This window comes from Homalodisca vitripennis, chromosome 4 (genome assembly GCF_021130785.1).
Source record: "Homalodisca vitripennis isolate AUS2020 chromosome 4, UT_GWSS_2.1, whole genome shotgun sequence".
In the NCBI taxonomy this organism is placed as follows: Eukaryota; Metazoa; Arthropoda; class Insecta; order Hemiptera; family Cicadellidae; genus Homalodisca; species Homalodisca vitripennis.
In genome coordinates, this window is record NC_060210.1 from 15334850 (window position 1) to 15354407 (window position 19558).

At 34.5% G+C, this 19558-nt stretch overlaps 1 protein-coding gene across 5 annotated transcripts in view; it reads left to right on the forward strand.

Annotated features, from left to right (window-relative positions):
- The window catches only part of LOC124358976, a 200632-nt gene that overhangs the window by 143016 nt on the left and 38058 nt on the right, over positions 1-19558 (forward strand). For all 5 annotated transcript variants that reach the window (XM_046811265.1, XM_046811270.1, XM_046811267.1 and 2 more), the window contains 2 exons: positions 3306-3452; positions 3592-4971. In XM_046811265.1, coding sequence (XP_046667221.1) covers positions 3306-3452; positions 3592-4971 — 1527 coding nt within the window. The remainder of the gene's footprint in view (positions 1-3305; positions 3453-3591; positions 4972-19558) is intronic.

Consider the following 19558-nt stretch of genomic DNA (forward strand, 5'->3'; position numbering starts at 1 on the left):
ACGTCACCGACCGAACTCTGTTTTATTTTACAATGTATATATATGTATATTTTATTGAACACTGACATAATAATATGACCTAATATTGATGTATAATACAACCTTTTGACCTAATATATTGTGTAAATTTATTTCAGAACCATAAAGTAAAAAATATACGTGATATATTAGTGTTGAACCTACGTCTACTTTCTATTGCAGTTTTCCGAAAGTTTGAATTTCGATCAATTTTCAGACAAAAATCGATATATCTTGGGAACTAATTGAGATAGAAAGTTCATATTTTTACCACATATTAAGTAGTCTTTTTCTAAATATTTAGGTAGAATTAGATTTTTAGGTATATATGATGAATAGAAACATAATTTTATATATATATGCATGTTTGTTTTTTTTAAAGTCTAAAGTTTACTAAATTATTTTATTAAAACTACTAATGCTACCATGATAAATCTACCTAAATATTTAGAATAGATCCATATCTTCAAAATTAGACCATGAGTAGTGCAATATGTTGGAAAGTTTCTTAGATATATCAATTTTAAATATGGTCTGAAAAACGCGAAAACAAAAACAAAGTTTTTATTCGCTGTAGGCTGTATGTGACAACTATTTTGCCGTTTTATATTTTTGTATTTTTTGTTAGCCTACTACACACTAGAAAAAAAATGGTTAAGCTATTTTTATTGTGTATTAAAAAAAAAGTATGTTTTCAGTGGTGAATCCCCTTAACTGACTGCCTGTAACAACCGCTCATAAGGTGTGTGACCGGTTTTTTCTCAAGTCAAGTAAAAGTAACATCTGTAAGAAATACGAAAATAAAGGTTCAAGTTATGTGATGGGTTTTAGGCACTCTCTAGCATAATAATATGGCGATCACTACATACAAACTGGCCAACTAAGTAATGAGGTCAAATATTAGCATTATTGTGAAGAGAGATATTAGTTGGGTAACTCTCCAGGCTTCTAAATCTTAAGTCGTGGGAAAGAAACCAAATGAGTAATTTCCAAATCATCAGCAAAATGAACTACTGTGGGGGAGGAATTAATTTTAGATTGTCACACTATCAAGGCCTAAGTCTCAATTGTCAGTATTTGAAACCGAGGGAATATATTATATATATATATATCAAGTCAAAGGGCAGACATATACCTATTAGTTTGATGAGCTGTTACCATCCATACAAAAATCTAAATTCATGCAGGCATCATGCCAGTCGCTGGATATCATATTAAGTCATTTATAGGGCATTTGGCAAAGACATTAGGAGTTTTGGGGTTTCGATCAAACTTCAAAGCATTTCATACATTTTCCAATCAAGTTAATAAGTATATTACCAAATCTGGAGTACTTCACATACACTTGAAGATCACAGTTAATTCAATGCTCTTTTTAGAACAATTGAGGGAAATAATATACTTATACGTAACATTTTCGTTCTATTTGGTATTTTATGAGTGGAGTAATTATGAATGTTACAAAAAAGTCTTTAGTTCATTTAAAATATATTATTTTATATCTTAATATTTTTTTCTAACTGTGCTCTGGGCTAGCATATTCTGATGTGTCTCATAATTGCTTATTCTTTTATTTTTTTAAATTGTTTTGGAGATCGCCTTAATTACCTAAATATTTTTCATTGTAGGTCTTAATCTTTGCCAGTTGTTTTATTTTTGTGGAAGTATTTACCATATTTGTCTTTTCAAAAGACTCCTAGAAAATCCAATAAAATGTGTGTTAAGGTTTTATGCGTAATTAGCATGAGGAGGTGCAGTGAAGCCAGCCAGGATCAGGGTTTAAGTGCACATTAGCATTTAGCAGCTAGCAGCTGTACATCGGAGACCAAGCCCAGGTGTTAACACAAAGCCGAGCTCTGCTCTCCACTCACCTTTGTGTACACAACAGTCAACTCCTGCTCTCTTGTGCCTGTCACAAGTGACATTGTAGTAATCGATGTTGTGGTTGCTTCTGTGGTCTTTCTGAAGTCTGATTATTAATTTTTTACCACTGGGACTCTTTTTAAATGCAGCTGTTTTTAAGGATATTACTCGTTTAATGGAGCAAAGAAATAAATGTGGATCTTCTGTAAAAATCTATTTGTAACTCATAATGTTTTAGATAAATTTTAAAAGACAAAATATATTTTAATTTGTTAAATTTTTACTCACTGTTATTTTATTACTGACTGAGGGCGGTTTCATTTGTTAAAATGAAAATCAGGAATGATGTATACATTGTATAATTTAGCCTCTCGGGGACTGGGGGCTAGAAGTGTGTGCCGTGTGAGTGAGTCTATGCTTCGGTGTCCGTTCATGTTCCACCAAAATTTAACATAGGTCTAATATTGTTGCTATGGAATGACACCCAACATTTTCAAGTAGATGCGTAGATGCTTTTTTTTATTTTTTTTTTTCATTTTTTTTTTTTTCATTTGTAATAAATTGTATTTATAGTAATGCAGGCGTGCTCGAGCTTTATAATGTTTTGTAAAAAATACTGAACTCATGTTGGCCATATACTAGTAACAGGCCAACATTATTTCCATTTATTACATGTATTTTATATTTACCTTATTTATATGGAAATAAATCATTTATTCATTTATTCATTCATTTATTCAATAGTTTTCCTAAGTTAAAACATTCTTACGTAACAACTTTATTTCAAAAACGAGTTTGTATTATAATGTTGAAACAATAAAATGTTTATAACATTTTTTTGTGACCAAAAAGTTTCATTTTCTGCTTTGTATACCTGATGGAAGTCGCCAGATTTTAATATAAAAGACATTTATTTATTTTAAAAGGTTTAACCAGCAAAAGCACTTTTAAAATAAATTAAAATTGTGGAAGAAATAAAAATGTCTGTTATATTAAAACCAAAAATTTCCACAAGAACAGAATAAATCTATGTTGTGCTACATGAATAGTACATTCATGCATGATAAAAGTCGTCAGAGTCAGAAGTTGAATTTGCTCTCAGTCTCATCACCAATGCAAATTCTAGCTACTCCCTGATGATTTTGGTGTACTTTAAACAACTAATTGTTCATTGTTGTAAAGTAATTGTGATAAAAAGTTTGCTCAAGTTGATTGAACCTAATCTTATAAAAAATAACTAAACCTTAAATCCTTTAAAATAAATACCTTTTATTGACTGCTTCGTCATTTCTCTTCTAAGTAAACGTCGAGTTTAGGAATAAAAAATTATGATTGAAATTTTATCAATAAGCCTCCATATATTTGAGCTCCGAAATCTCTATCAACTAAAGATTAAGAGACTAAATGTCACTTGTTTGTTTCAGGAGAGGGGTCTGAGTGAAGTTTGTCTACAGGGGATGGAGACAGAGCATACCATCGTAGCATCAAGTTCAGCCCCTACTACCGTCACCACAGTTGCCCCCTTCCATTACCTCATCAACGAACAGGCCAAGTCCATTGCAGCCCTACAGGTAACAAACACTATTAGTAATTTCATATTGATAGTTTCATCAATGTAATTACACCATATGTTTTTATAACAATGTTTTAATCGCACTTTGTTTTAATATCTGGTGGTAAAATGTATAGAGGTATATGTGTTTGTTCCAGGAGCTACAGAATGAGGTCACAGCATTACTGGAATTCCGGGACCTGGTTATGGAAACGTTCCCTCACCTGCGGACCAAGACGGAGCCATCCACCCCTATTGCACGGCACGGGACAGCGTCACTGCAGAATAGCAAACGGGACTGGGAACCGGGCATCCGTGTGCGGCGTAAGCTGCGGGAGCAGGAGACGTCCCTGGTGCCCCGCAGTCGCAGCAACAGTCACGGCAAGGCTGGGCGCAGTGAGGCAGGGAATAGTGGCAGCAGCACTGGCAGCAGCGCAGTACAGGACTCTGGCTTCTGTACAGAGAGCAAAGAGCACTGTTCCACCTCTACCACTACCACCACCACCGTCAGGAAAACGGACCAAGATCAGGAGGCGGAGGATGAACTGTGGACGCTGCTGGAGCTCATCCACCGTAAAGGCACCAAACTGCGACTAGAGGTCGAACATCTTCAGGAGAAGTTTGATAAGAAAGACGATGTGCAGGAGAGACGATCCAAGAGTTTAGAGGATCTTAGAAGAGGAAGGGAACCGCCACGGACTAGATGTGATGGGGTGTATGAAGTGGAAGTGGAGGGTTTGCGCAGGGAGAGGGATATGTTGTTGGATAGGGTCACTGAAATGGAAGCTGAAAATCTTGCCAACCTCGCTCAGACCAACCAGCTCCTTGCCGAAATGGGAGCTCTAACTGCAGAGAAACGTGATTTAGAAGATCAATTGAGAGCGGCTATTCACACAAAAACTGAACTTAATAGTAGAATCCACGATTTGCATTCTCAGTTTGTCAGTAGATCAGATAATAAATTAAGTAAAGCTCTTATTTCTCCTTTAGCTGTACATAGTAAAGGAATTCAAAAATTAGGATCTAGTCAATTTGTTGGGACAGGATCTCATTTTACTCCGGTCAAGAGGTCGTTGTCCAATGAAGAGACTGTGTCAAGTGCCGACGACAGTCCAGGTATTAAGGAATTCCAAAGACTTAAACAGCGAGAGGAACATCCCAATCGGCTCAAAAGGACAAGCAAGGAGTTAACTGTCTTGAAATCAGCAGATTATAGTGATTCCGAGGACGGTTTGAAAATTGATGATTCCCCAAAGTTTTCTACTCCAAAATCAGATAAAGTGTTTATGTTATCCCCACGGTTTTCATGCAGTGGTAGTTCAAATCCAGTGTCTGAAAGATTGAACGCAAGTGATTCCAAGTGTGTTCATGTGCATGGTAAGCTGGGAACCCTGGATGGGGTGGTCAGCTCTCCTTCCAACAAAATCAAAGGTGCCAAAGGTGTTCTTCCAGACAAAGATAAGACTGCAGCCATCCTGAAGGAGAAAAATGTTGTGGAGTTACAACGCCATCTGCTCACTACATCTTTTGAAAATCAGGTATGTGATATATGAGTAATTTAATTGATCAGATGTTGATTACAACAATTTTTATTAATTGTGGTAATAATTTCCATGTTCCTTGAGAATTCTAGAAAATGTAGAAATATTTTGAGTCTAGAAGTTTCAGTTTATTATTTTACGTAAAAATCACATTAAAAAATTTTAAAATGTTAAAAATTAAAAGATATACATACATAATTTTTACCCGAACATCCTTATGGTCTTCATACAAAATAATTAATTGCTTAATTTCGTTATACCGAAACTTAAATTTAATCTCATGTAACTTTTAAATAAATGATGTTCTATATATCCAGATCATGCCATATTCCAAGCATCTTATGGACAATAAATAATATAAATTGTATGTTAATCATTTAATTGTTTAATATGTTTTTTAACTGTTATATATTAAATGATCTCAAATGAAATTTCTACTAAGAATCAACATTAGATTTTTTATCATCACAGTGTGTTTCCTTTTACATCTTGAATGAAAAGAATTTAAAACAAACTTGATTAGCTTCATTGGTACATCTGGATGAGTGTAAAGCTTAGTTACACTTTAGCTTCTGGAGACTCATTGTATCTATTAGAGTGTCATCACACACCACTACTGTGCCTGTCGGTAGTGAACCTGTTATAGAGCAGTTAGTCTGTGGTTCTCAAGAGTTAAGCCATTTATTATGTTACAGCAATTATTATTATAGGCTCTGAATATGATATTGCATACACCGTGCTAAATCTAGGGTGAGAGGAAGCTCACTGGGTTGGCTCCCATCACTGGTATACTGTGATAACCAGGCTGTCATGGGAACAATCACTTAGCTTCTGCTGTAAATTAGCATTGTCTTGTCACTCATTTCACCTTCACAGTCACACGATAATAGTTACAAGTTTTGGCTTTGACAATTTGCAGTTTGTGTTTGTTTGGGAAAATTGTGGATTGTGGTTGTTATTTTCAGCAACTTCTTGTTTGAGGTTAGCAATTTTGTGATGCGTAGCCACCTGAATATTAAAGGACAGTTGTGCAATATTGGTGAATTCTTTAAAGTTTATAAATGTTTCTTTGATTAGAAACAGTTCATTTTAAAACTGTTGCATTACATCGGCCTTAGATGTCATGAATATTATCTAAAGTTTCTGAGTTAAAACCACAACAAAACATTCATTGTTATCACAGTTTAGTCTTGAAATATTTCACACTTGCTGTGAAAACACATTCCTAGTTAACAGATTTAAAGAAAAATTGTTAATAATACACATCTCCTCATAAGGGTGTACAGAAGGGGAGTAGGGGTGATTGATCGAAGCAACTATCATCGACTGCCAACCTTTTGATAATTTGGTTCTGTCTTTTTTGCTGCAGTAATATTCTTGACAATAAAAGTAGATAATAGTATGAAATTGGCGCAATGTTGCATTACATGATGTATTCTCAGAATGGTGGCGAGTAAGTAATATTGCCATTGGAAATTGGATTAAAGCAGCCTTCCACTACAGCAAAGTTGGAATTTCCTGATGGAAGTTCCACTTGGCTCTGTCCACCTTAATTAGTTTTAGTCAGTCTCTTAACATGAGTACTTTATACATGAATTTTTTTATTTTCAAAAATTGTAATGCAAATCCCAATCTTTATATATCTTTCGATCCATAACCACTGTTAAGTTTCACTGTCTCACCTCAGTCTGTTAAGTTCAAATGTCCTCTTCGACCTTGTCCCTGCTATATATTTAAAATGTATTGTTCTCATGAAGTTTTATCCGTAATAGAGCAAGAACAAAGACTGTTGTACTTATTACAGTTTTGCCTGTTACGACAGTCTTGTGACTCCTCCCTTGTCATAACCTCGCCACGGTGGTCTGAAATGTGATGAATGTTGACCAATGATGGAGGCAGTGACAGAGACGCAAGGCCAGTGCCACAAGCCTCGCTTTCTCTGCCGCCACAGTTTTATCTGGGCCACTCATTCTGTTAGTCTGATTGAACACATTGTCCTCCGATTATCCCCGTGGATAGCCTCCAGATAATGTTGACCCCCCTCCCTCAGGTTACATCACAAGGTGCTGCAAGTCAGCTGGTTGTATTGTTGGTGTGAGAACCTATTAAGCACATTGTTGGTAGAAACGGTTTTAACTCTCAAAGTACTGACTTGTGGTGCTACACATCCTTTAGCAGTTTTGCAAGCATATTTTGAAAGTAAATATTGAGTAAATAAAAATTAACAAAGCGCAACATATTATATATTGTTATTTTCAGCAGAGACTATAGAATAAGAAAATAGTAATTAAAATAACTTACTGCTCCATGTTAAAAAGTTATTAACTATTAAAAATGCTCTTTTTCTTCACTTTTTACACATTTAGTGCAGCATAGCTCTTTACTAAACGCACTCAAATAACAATCTAAAATATACAAAATAAAGACAACTTTATTACAAATAAAACGTACAACACAACAAATTTCACATTTGCTTTTTAGGAAAAAAATATGGGTACAAAAATTGTGTTCTTTTTCCCCAATTGAAAAGCTCCAAAAATTTGACAAAGTCAAACAATTACTTCAACAGATGAGTTTTAAGATATTAAAAATAAAGACGGCATGTGCATGAATTAATAGTGCTGTTTTCGATTTTATTTCTACATTACATCACATTGAGAAGTATTATGAATGACATGATGTTTGCGGTTAACATTGACCAACCACGCTTAACGCAATGTTAGCACTGTCGGGTGGCTCATAGATAATGCATTGTGCACTGTTGTGACTTTTAGCCTTAAACATGTTTACACAAGTACTAAAATAATTTTGGAATAAAGCGTACATCAATATTGGATTATTAAACAAATCCTATGCTTTGCAACACTAGTACTGTTTATTCTTTTTTGTCATGAATAAAGTTAGTTCTTGTGCACCTGTATGAATATTTAGTCAGAGGTGGTGAATGAGGTGAGCGTGCTTGGCTACACAACAGATAGATCAATATTGTCGAAGGGATGTAATTAGAAAAAGTGGGCTGTTGATGGCTTACACAATCCCGATAATGGTAGCACTCAGTTTGCCTTTACTCATTGAATATTTTTTGTAATAGGTTCTTGATAGTTCTGTTTACTCTTGTTTATCATGAATCAAGTTAGTTCTTGTCCACCTGTATGAATATTTAGTCAGAGGTGGTGAATGAGGTGAGCGTGCTTGGCTACACAACAGATAGATCAATATTGTCGAAGGGATGTAATTAGGAAAAGTGGCTGTTGATGGCTTACACAATCCCGATAATGGTAGCACTCAGTTTGCCTTTACTCATTGAATATTTTTTGTAATAGGTTCTTGATAGTTCTGTTTACTCTTGTTTATCATGAATCAAGTTAGTTCTTGTCCACCTGTATGAATATTTAGTCAGAGGTGGTGAATGAGGTGAGCGTGCTTAGCTACACAACAGATAGATCAATATTGTTGAAGGGATGTAATTAGGAAAAGTGGCTGTTGATGGCTTACACAATCCCGATAATGGTAGCACTCAGTTTGCCTTTACTCATTGAATATTTTTTGTAATAGGTTCTTGATAGTTCTGTTTACTCTTGTTTATCATGAATCAAGTTAGTTCTTGTCCACCTGTATGAATATTTAGTCAGAGGTGGTGAATGAGGTGAGCGTGCTTGGCTACACAACAGATAGATCAATATTGTTGAAGGGATGTAATTAGGAAAAGTGGCTGTTGATGGCTTACACAATCCCGATAATGGTAGCACTCAGTTTGCCTTTACTCATTGAATATTTTTTGTAATAGGTTCTTGATAGTTCTGTTTACTCTTGTTTATCATGAATCAAGTTAGTTCTTGTGCACCTGTATGAATATTTAGTCAGAGGTGGTGAATGAGGTGAGCGTGCTTGGCTACACAACAGATAGATCAATATTGTTGAAGGGATGTAATTAGGAAAAGTGGCTGTTGATGGCTTACACAATCCCGATAATGGTAGCACTCAGTTTGCCTTTACTCATTGAATATTTTTTGTAATAGGTTCTTGATAGTTCTGTTTACTCTTGTTTATCATGAATCAAGTTAGTTCTTGTGCACCTGTATGAATATTTAGTCAGAGGTGGTGAATGAGGTGAGCGTGCTTAGCTACACAACAGATAGATCAATATTGTTGAAGGGATGTAATTAGGAAAAGTGGCTGTTGATGGCTTACACAATCCCGATAATGGTAGCACTCAGTTTGTCTTTACTCGTGAAATATCTTTTGTAATAGGTTCTTGATAGTTCTGTTTACTTTCGTTTATCAGCACAATCAACTCAATAATATAGTTGTGGAGCTACTTCTTTTTGTAGATATTCTGTAACATAGTTAAAATAATCGTTCATATGTTAAAATTTATGCCTTATACTAAATAGCTTATAACAAGAATTAATACTAGTAATGTTACTACAACTACTGAATTCATAAATAGCTAAGTAGGTTGTAGAAAGATGTATTTGGGCGATGTGTGGTGAACAGGTTATTTTGTAATTAAGTTAGTGTAAAGTCTTCATCTTTTCTATCAGGGACACTTTTTTCACAATTTGCCTTGGAATCTATATTTACAAGAGGTGTTGTCCTTTAAGGGCCATAAACCATCTTATTTCATTGAGTACAATTGTAGAATGTAGTGTGTCGGCCCAAGTGAAAGGAATATAAATTGTATGCCCTAGTACATATAATTTACTTATTTATATATTTTTCGTTTCAATACTTTTTCTAATAATTGAGCATTTTAATAAAGAAACTTCAAAGTTATTTTGTTCAAAAGCTGTGTATATATATATATATATAATATATATATATATATATATATATATATATATAATTTCAATAAACATTGAATCACAAAAGGTACTTGCTCCGCCGGGAGTCTGAACCCGGATCTCTCACTTGCCGGGTGAATGTGCTACCATTACACCACAGAGCGCTTACTTTTTCCGATTCAATTATTTTGTATTTGGCCGTATCTGTCACATATGCGTTTAAATAAGCAAACTAACATATGATCGGAAGACCAAATACCTGTCAAACGACTTTTATTTACATTAAATTGTATAAATGGCAATAGCCTTATTTAATTTCAATAAACATTGAATCACAAAAAGTACTTGCTCCGCCGGGAGTCGAACCCGGATCTTTCACTGCATATATATATATATAAAATTCACTGTTGCGTTTATGGCTCATATGTTTGAAATGAGACATCACACTAGATTCTATAACCATAAAGTAAACTACTTAGTATTGGTTCCAAAGATAAAAATTTCAATATGCCACCAGTACAGTCTCCTCTAAAAGTATGAATCTTAAAAAAAATCGCACAGCTTTGAGTTTTAACAGGATTTGCTGTCAATTAAGTTTGATTTTTGATTTTTTTAAGATGGAATTAAACAAATAATTGAACTAAGGTAACTACTAACACGAGGTACAATTAAAATGTCAGTGAAAATATAATTTAACTGGTTATGTAGTTACAAAGTGTACGATGACTCAAGGAAGTGTGGGACAAGCATGTATTCACGGTTGTGATGTATGCATAATGGACTTATAATGTCTGTTATTAAAGTCTATTAGTTTTAATAACCGCCTCTGTATCTCCAGTAATGCCACCTTCGCGAAGGCCATGTGGTTTTGTTGCTCACTGTTACCTGGTTAGGTTTTGTTGTTGAAATTGTACGATTGAGTTTCATATATCATGGCATTCAAAATTAAATTTGTACACAGACATTTTATTTCGATTTATTTGTATAATTGTACATTTCAAAAACAGTTCCTATCCTTATCTAGTTCGGTAAAGCAAAGGTAGAACAGCTTTTAATGTTATGTCAGTCCTGACGTAAGTTTTAGTATAACTATGAGATTTGAGAATTTATTTGTAATCCAAAGTAAAACCATTAAATGTTTGCAAGATGAATAGAAAACTCGGGAAAGAGGTAAAATTAACAAATGTATTGTGTACTCAAACTAACCTATTAATAGAGGTACAAGCTTAATTGTGATACAAGAGCATGAATAGTATTTTGGAACTTTTCAAATTATAATTTTTTATCAGTATAATTGGTAGGAAAAATTCTTCTCGGGTTAAAAGTTTGTTATCTCTTCACACAACAGTGATATAAAAATAATTCTTATATAATAATAAATTATATGTACTTTTTGTATATATATGGTATGTTTATGAATTTCAAAACAGATCTCAAAGATGGTAAGTAATATTTAACTTAGGCTAATCATCACCATCTTCCAGTTTTCTTTCTTCACCCTCACAGATGAGTTCTTCTCTTCTCAACACATTTTCACATTTCCTCATTCAAGAGGTTATATAATTTTCTGCATAGAATCTTCCACTCTGGCATTCTACTTGGAAGCATATATTTTGTTCTGAAAGTGATTTGTACTTTTGATTTCCTAATTCACTTGTTGGCATTTTTTCTTTGTTTGTCTTTCAACAATTATTCAAATTTTATTGCTATGAGGTGTGTGTAAACCACCTCTTACGAGTGTGCTTTATGGGTCAACATTCTTCTTTTTCAAATTCTTCCTCTCAGGCAGGATGCAATGTGCTTATTTCTTATTGCCATGATATAATTTTGTGCCTTAAATAATGCAACATATTATGTATTATTTGGACAAACTTAACCTAAGTTACTTGAAGTTTTAGGAATCTAAAATTAAAAAAAAGAACTTGGTGTGTTGTTAAAACAAATAAATTCTTATTTAAATCCCTCCATTTCAGTAAATTGCTGTAGGTTTTAATATTATATCCTGTATACTCTACAAATAAATTCTTATTTTGATCCTTCCACTTCAGTAAATTTATGTTGGTTGTAATAGATATCCTGTATACACTAAAAATAAATTCTTATTTTGATCCTTCCACTTCAGTAAATTTATGTTGGTTTTAATAGATATCCTGTATACACTAAAAATAAATTCTTATTTTGATCCTTCCACTTCAGTAAATTTATGTTGGTTTTAATAGATATCCTGTATACACTAAAAATAAATTCTTATTTTGATCCTTCCACTTCAGTAAATTTATGTTGGTTTTAATAGATATCCTGTATACACTAAAAATAAATTCTTATTTTGATCCTTCCACTTCAGTAAATTTATGTTGGTTTTAATAGATATCCTGTATAGTCAACAAATAAATTCTTACTTTGATCACATGTTAGAAAATTCAGTAAATTCCTGTTGGTTTTACTAGTTATCCTGTATACTCCTCGGTTTTTATACATTTATTTATTCCCTGGGTGGAGATGAAGTAGGTGGATGGCTGTAGGCAGAGGAAGGTAAAGTAGTACCTGACCTTTGACCTGTGGACTGAAGGCCACATACGAGTGTGGGGGTTGCATTATTACCTACCTACTCTTCGGTCATTGTGTTAGTGGTTACTTACTATCACCACGTCAAACCTTGTATTGCCTGTGTTATTGTATAACTGTTGTGACTTGTCTATCATTAATTCCTTATGGGCACATGTCATAAATGAAAACTATTCAACAGTATACATTCATTGTACACGTAATAGTTGCGTAATACAAAAATACTTCTCTGTCTTTATAACAAGAACACAACTCGATTTACACTGTGAAACACGTTAATTACGTAAGATTTAATTAATCGCTCTCCAAGCAGTGTGAAGGAAGGAAAATTAATTATGTAATTATTTAATTCAGCATCAGATGTTCTCTATTTCCGTGTTGTTGAACTATTTTCCCGTAGTGTCTCAACTTTAATGTGGATTAAATGTAAACGTACAGTAATTAAAATTTATGTTGCTTCTGAAGTAGTACCCAGACTATAAAAGCAGGTCGACCACGTTTAACTGACTTAATTAATTGGGCTCTTCGTTAATATAGAATCTCAGTAAGGTCTATATAAACGTCTTATGATATGCTTAAAATATTCTAATTGCAATTTCGCACACCTATTACATAATACTCTCATTGTAGCAAGTAATTGTGACTTATTAATTATTCAAAAGTGTTTAATAATCCTATTATCTTCTCACTATTGTTATTGGTTTAACTGGCTTAATAATTGAAAATCATTAATTATTGTTTTAAGAGTTCGCTGTTGTAAAAGGAGGAACTGTGTGAAAGCTAAACACATCTCTTCAATTCTATTACGTGTAATTTTTTACGTTTCAGTGATCTTTTCAAATTCATACTATATAAATATAAAAATAAATAAATATAAGGAGGGGAAAAGATTATAAAACATAAACGATGCCTTTAACCTATGACACCCAAGGAATAAAATAAAACATAATTTTTGTGACACATAGAGAAAGAAAAAAAACGTTTGTAAGATTTGGCGAATTTTTGAACTGGCGATTTCTTCTCCAGTTCACAAAACAGTTCTTTCGTGTAATCTTTAGTTCCATAATGTTGAATTTTCTGGAGAAACATTTCCGATTTATTTAGTAATACTGTTCAAAGTTAGATTGTGTTGTGCTGAATGTTAACACTACGCAAGGTCTAATGGAATTTCACTGTTGAACATTAGCACGACTATTCTTCACCCTTAGTCCTTGGGGTGATTTTGTTTGTTTGTATATCGTTTTAAGGTTTGTGTTGAGGTTTTAGCGTCCAATATGGGTCATTATGTAACTTTAAATGGTATTTATTCAGAGTTATCTATATTTAACCATTAGTTACCCTTTTTTTGGGTGCGAATTGAAGTAAATCCAAGTCTAACGATCTGTCTGATCTCATTTTAGCAACATTGCCTTATGTCCATATGACCCTCTTTATCTGAGGTCTGTGGCCCTTGAAAAGGGCAAAGTCTTAGTTTAACATAATAATGGTCTTTCATATTTAATTTTCATGTCGCTATTCTCGTCTCATGATTTTAATTGGCAACAGCTCATGCTCATAATGGGACTTCCTCCAGGAGAAGTCCTAGATGTAATTAGGACTTTAGCCCTATAAGAACAATGTTAGATCTCAAACTGTTACACCCCTATTGTAGTAGTCACAGAATAATGTGACGTGTTACATTTTAATCATTACAGATCCAAAAATCTTTCAGTTATTCTGATATTGTTCGTCCTTGAAAAAATCTCGAAACTTGTTTTGTTTCATCATCCAAATGTCCACAAAGTAAACAATTTACAAGAAAAATTCAAAAATATTTGGGTACATACAAATGTATCTTTTAAAATAAGACGTCTTGTGGATAAAACACACGTGGATTACTACATTCAAGGAGATGCAGGCAATCCAGACGTAAATTAGACGTTTTGTGCACGTTTTAACCAAGAATGTAGCTAAGAAGAAATTTGGGGGGGGGGTGCAGACAACTGATATTTTCCCGTAGTGAACAGTGAATAATGCTCCATTTTGTTCCTTAAAAAGTTCTTGGCTCGTTTCTTTGTTGAAAACTATCTTTCAGCAGCACATGTCAGTAATACTGAATTATTTAATAATAATAGTTTACTGAAAAGGTAATTGCAAAAATTAAAAATTTGGGAGGTACAGACCCCTTGGACCCCCTCGCTGGCTACGGCTTTGATTTTACAGTAACTGTGCTAAGTTACATCATTACGCTCTGTATATGCAATTGAATTTAAACCGTTTTATAGTTGTTTTTAATTACAGAGGGCGTAAGTAATTTAATTGTAGAAGTTTCTTACTAGCAATCGGTAAATGTTCGAACACCCCCCCCCCCACAATTAGCGATGCCGTTTAAAATCCGGTTCAGAACGAATGTCATATTTACGCAATTCATTTATACCGGAAAACTCATATAAAGTAATCGCATTTTAAACATTAAACGGCAGATATTTTCAATAGTACGTCAATTGTTCTCGAAATAACTTGTAACGAGTTCGGGACATTTATAAATGACTGCAGTACTAATGGACAACTAACTCGTAGAATGGAGTTGGCGCACTCCGCTAACTCTGTTGCGGGTACGGCCGCTTGGGGGGGGGGGGGTTTGCCAAATTTTGAAACGGGCACAACAACAGAAATGTATTCGGACACATTCACCAGGAAGTGTTGCAGAGAACACATTATTTGCGTTAGTCCGCTAATTATCGCACACGGTTAACATTTGTATTTATAACTGAACAGGCAGCAGACTGACCATTAATTTGTCAAATGAATGGATCAGTGCTTTCAAATTGTACAATATAAATTGCATTAGTTAATTTTGAAAACGTATGCGTCTAATTTATTGAATTTACATTGGCTCACGAATTAAATGGTGTTAAAACACATATGTTTATAAAAGTCTCAGCTAAAAAATAAATGATTTTAAATAATTTATGAATGTCTTCCAATTTGGGTGTAGTTTAGTTTTGTTAATAAATGATTGTTTCGGAATGAATGGAAATGACGCGTTTGGAAAGGATGATTACACAAATGCAAAAAATTGTTATGGACATATTCCAAGGATTACATTGCGTTTATTTTCGACAGTTTTTGTATCGTGAACTGTTCCAGAACACACATTTACACATTTAACTCACTATTAATCAGATTAAAAGTGCAAACTGTGACATGTTTAATAGTTTCAATTATCACAATACAACGTAGGCTACATGTTTTGGCTTTAGGCTGGAATGTAGAAAAGACATTCAGTCTGAACTTGGTTGATCTAAATTCTCATCCTCGTGAGTATCGTTTATACATCAGTGTGTCATAAAGTAAACACATTATCCATGTTCGTAACGGATTCAGAAATACGGTTTGTAACGAAAATACGTTTTATAGGTTTATATAAATATTGCAATTTGAATTTTGTCAATATGCCTATAGTAGTCAGCACCAAAGTAGTCCTCTGGCGGCTGTTGCATTTCAATCCCCCCTCTATACTCTGCGCCATACACTGTTGCCAATTTTACGTGTTGGAAAAATTACTGATCCGTCTCAACATGTGTTACAATAAACAAACATCATAATATGCTACCGCAAACAAATATACGTATGTTTCGTTCATCTGTTTGTACACGACATGTCAAATAAAACGGACAGAAGTGACCACGGCTACGTCATAACGGGAACGGCAGAGATATGGCAATGCCGCGTCACGGACTATTTTGGTACTGGCTGTTCTTATGAACATTACATGCTAAAATGTACAATAGTTTTTATATTGTTTATTATGCCGTATTTTGCCAAATCAGCGTTTCAGTTCACCGAACGTCCCCGAGACCTCTTGTTCGGAGAGACTTCAGGTTATTCGTATCGGGCGTGATTGTTCCAAAGAAACAAATAAAATGGCCCAAGTCAATTTCCCGAATAATTACGCGTGTGATTGGAATATTTGTGGCTTTCTCCCCCGATGACCACACGATGTAGAGACAATGAGTGTTGCAGGGAATGCGTGACTGGGGGTCCACTGTCCCTCTGTTTGGTTACGTCCTCACGGTAACACAATGGAGCCAGCAGCGTCGTACGGAATTGTTATAACAGTAATTAACAGAAATTACATTGGACTTTCTCCGGTTCCATACCACACGACTGTGGCTTCCGTGTGTTACGCCGCGGTATGGATTTATATATGCGTACGTGATATGTCGTAGTGTGTGGTCCGAAAGTAAGGAACACAATATAATTCGAATGAGTTTCTATAGGGAAGATCGTGTTTGTCGTTCAGTCGGTTCGATTGATTTATTGGCGAAGGTCTACTAAGTTCAGTCAAGTATTTTAGTTAACAAGGAGAATGTTCTTAGGTGTGTTGTGGTGTAGTATGTGGATTAAGTTATTCTACTCTATTAACTCGGGTTAGAGAACTATTTTTCTTTTTTGTAGGAGTGAGAGGAGAGAATTTAATAAACACAATCGCGTACAAGTAACTTAATTACATTTAAAACACACACTATCAGTACTGCCTTGCTATCGAAAGACATCACAAAAATTAAAAGTTATTAAGTGTTGGTTTCGTGTGTTTTTAAATGCAATTAAGTAACATTAGACAATACAAGCTCCACCTGCAACATGTACAAGTGAATATATATATATTAATAAATTTACAATTTTGATTATTTTAAATTTCATTTAATCATCTATTTTAAATAAGTTTTTTTTTAGTCTTGAATTAAGAAAATTAAATCAAATTACTAAATTTACACTCAGAGCCGGTTCTATTGGCGGCCATCTTGGATTTATACCCATACGAAGTATGTTGACTATATTTTTAGACGTAGAATTATGGGAGGTGTCCTGTTTAAATATATATATATATATATATATATATATATATATATATATATATATATATATATATATATTAAAAAAACTAATACTTTTAAACGCTTGTTTTGAGATCTTTCTATACTTTTATTGGCTTTTCAGGAACAAATCTCGAGCTATTTGTCCTTCATAATTTCAATATAAAAAGCATTAACTTTACAAGAAAACTCAAAGTTTTTGGGTGAATATTAATAGAATTTTTAAAATAAAGCACCTCCCATAAAAAAAGTTAGGGCGTGAAAGTCCTTGAGGTTTGATGTTGTTTTAATGGAGAATAACTCGAGGCCTCCATTCGGCTCCTAACATGAAATTGATCGACGTCAATACGATTATGATCTGAAAAGTTTGCGATATTAAGGACGTAGCCAGCGAGGGAGTCTAAGAGGTCCGGACCCCCCCCCCTCCCAAATTTCAATTTTTTTCAATTAATTTTTTAGTAAACGTATATTATTATTATTATTTACATATTACTCACTGTCCACTACGGAAAAATATCAGTTGTCTGGACCCCTTCCCCAATTTTTTTCCTGATTAAGTTCTTTTGCGACTCCAAAATGTATTTTTTAAAGAATATTATAAACAATTTCACACAGCTCTAATTCATTAAAATCAGTTTCTCATGCGACTTTAAACTTCTCAAAGATGGAATAGCTTGAAGCTCAAGATTAAAGCTTCGCAAAGATTGAAGCTCAAACGACGACTAAAGCGTATTTTAATAAAAATAAGTATGAGTAAACAAATAATACAGAATTTATATGACTTACATGCGGTAGTTGTGCACCTTAGAAATCAAGCCGGAATGCTGCTATTGGAATATAGCGAGGGATATTAAATTATCCTTACAATATAATGACTTGCTTGTCTCGGCGATTGACAGCAGTAGACTGCTAAGGTGGCGGCAGCACGTTATTAAGATGACGTGCCTACCCTCTTCAGTTTGACTGATGTGTTTTTTAGATCTTAGAATAGCAAACACGTCAATGCCGTCATGTTGTTTGACTCCTCGTCAGTCCCCCTCCCCCCCCACACTCACGATCATTCGCGAACGTTTAATATGGTAATGGCAGGAATTGATCTTTTTTATATACCGGTATCTGTGTTTGCTTTATTTCAATGTGTTTTTCATTACAAATGTGTTGGTCCGGTATGGTGGTTTGGTTAGACCATGTGATTGGTTGGATATTAAAAAAAAAGTTTTGTTCGTTAAGACTGAAGTCACGTGTAATAAATTATAATTACTTAATTACGGACGGGGTTTCATAGTGGTGACATTTTAAATGTGCTATTGAATTCGGAGGGGATGGATTTGTTTGTGTAAATAATGTTGTCATGCGTCACTACAGTTGTCTTAGATATAAGTGGGCAACATTTCAGTTACATTACACGGAACCTTTTACTATTCCAGCAAAATCAGTGAAATGGAATATACGTTCCACATCTCTCTCAATTCAATTCCTTTGGAAGTATAGTCTCCATTTTAGTGCAATGTGAAAATTGAACAGAATTTAGCACACTTTTTTATATTTTGGTACGAGGAAAGGCACAGAGAAAGGTTCTTGCGTACTTTCCGTGAGTTGTCCTTGTAAAATGACGTGGTCTTTTATGACGGTCCCTCGTTTTTGCAACTTGAAAATTGAACTGAAAGTAACGGTCATTTCTATCTTTTGGTACGAGGAAAGGCACAGAGAAAAGTTCCTGCTTACTTACCGTGGGTTGCCCTTGTAAAATGACGTGGTCTTTTATGATGGTCCCACGTGTTTGCAACTTGAATGTTGCATTGAGTAGGGTTCCCCGACTGTGTACTCAATGTCGGTTGTTCGTCTTTTTATGGCGGCTACTGTACAGTTTTGACACCCTCCCCGTGGCAGTGACCTTACTGCGCGGCCAGTCAGACCCGCATGCACCAAATCTCACTTGTCCCAATTGAACTATGCCGGCTGGTCCTGATTACTCGCTTCCGCCTGAGTGTCACCCGAATGGATGGACATTGAAAACTGTTAAAATTCCACATCGATAAGTGACTTCTTCGGCAGGTCCGATAACATTGGGGTTTCCAGTCGAACGCGCACATCGTTTGTGGGCTATTAACGAGCGGTCTAGACCTCATGGAGTCTTTGATGCAACATAATGAGATTTCTTCGTTTTGTACGTTACCAAGGCAACCTAAGCGTCAGGCTTCAATAGCAAGTCCTGGAGACAGCATTGCCGAGCCGTATGCTTTGACTACGGCTATTGAACCATTCCCCCATAAGACCAATGTTTAACCAAAACACTTTTACGTCTTTTAGTGTTTCTAGTAACGAGTGTCCTTTTTTAAAATTTAGACGAAGAAGTACAAAACGCTCGAGTGATTT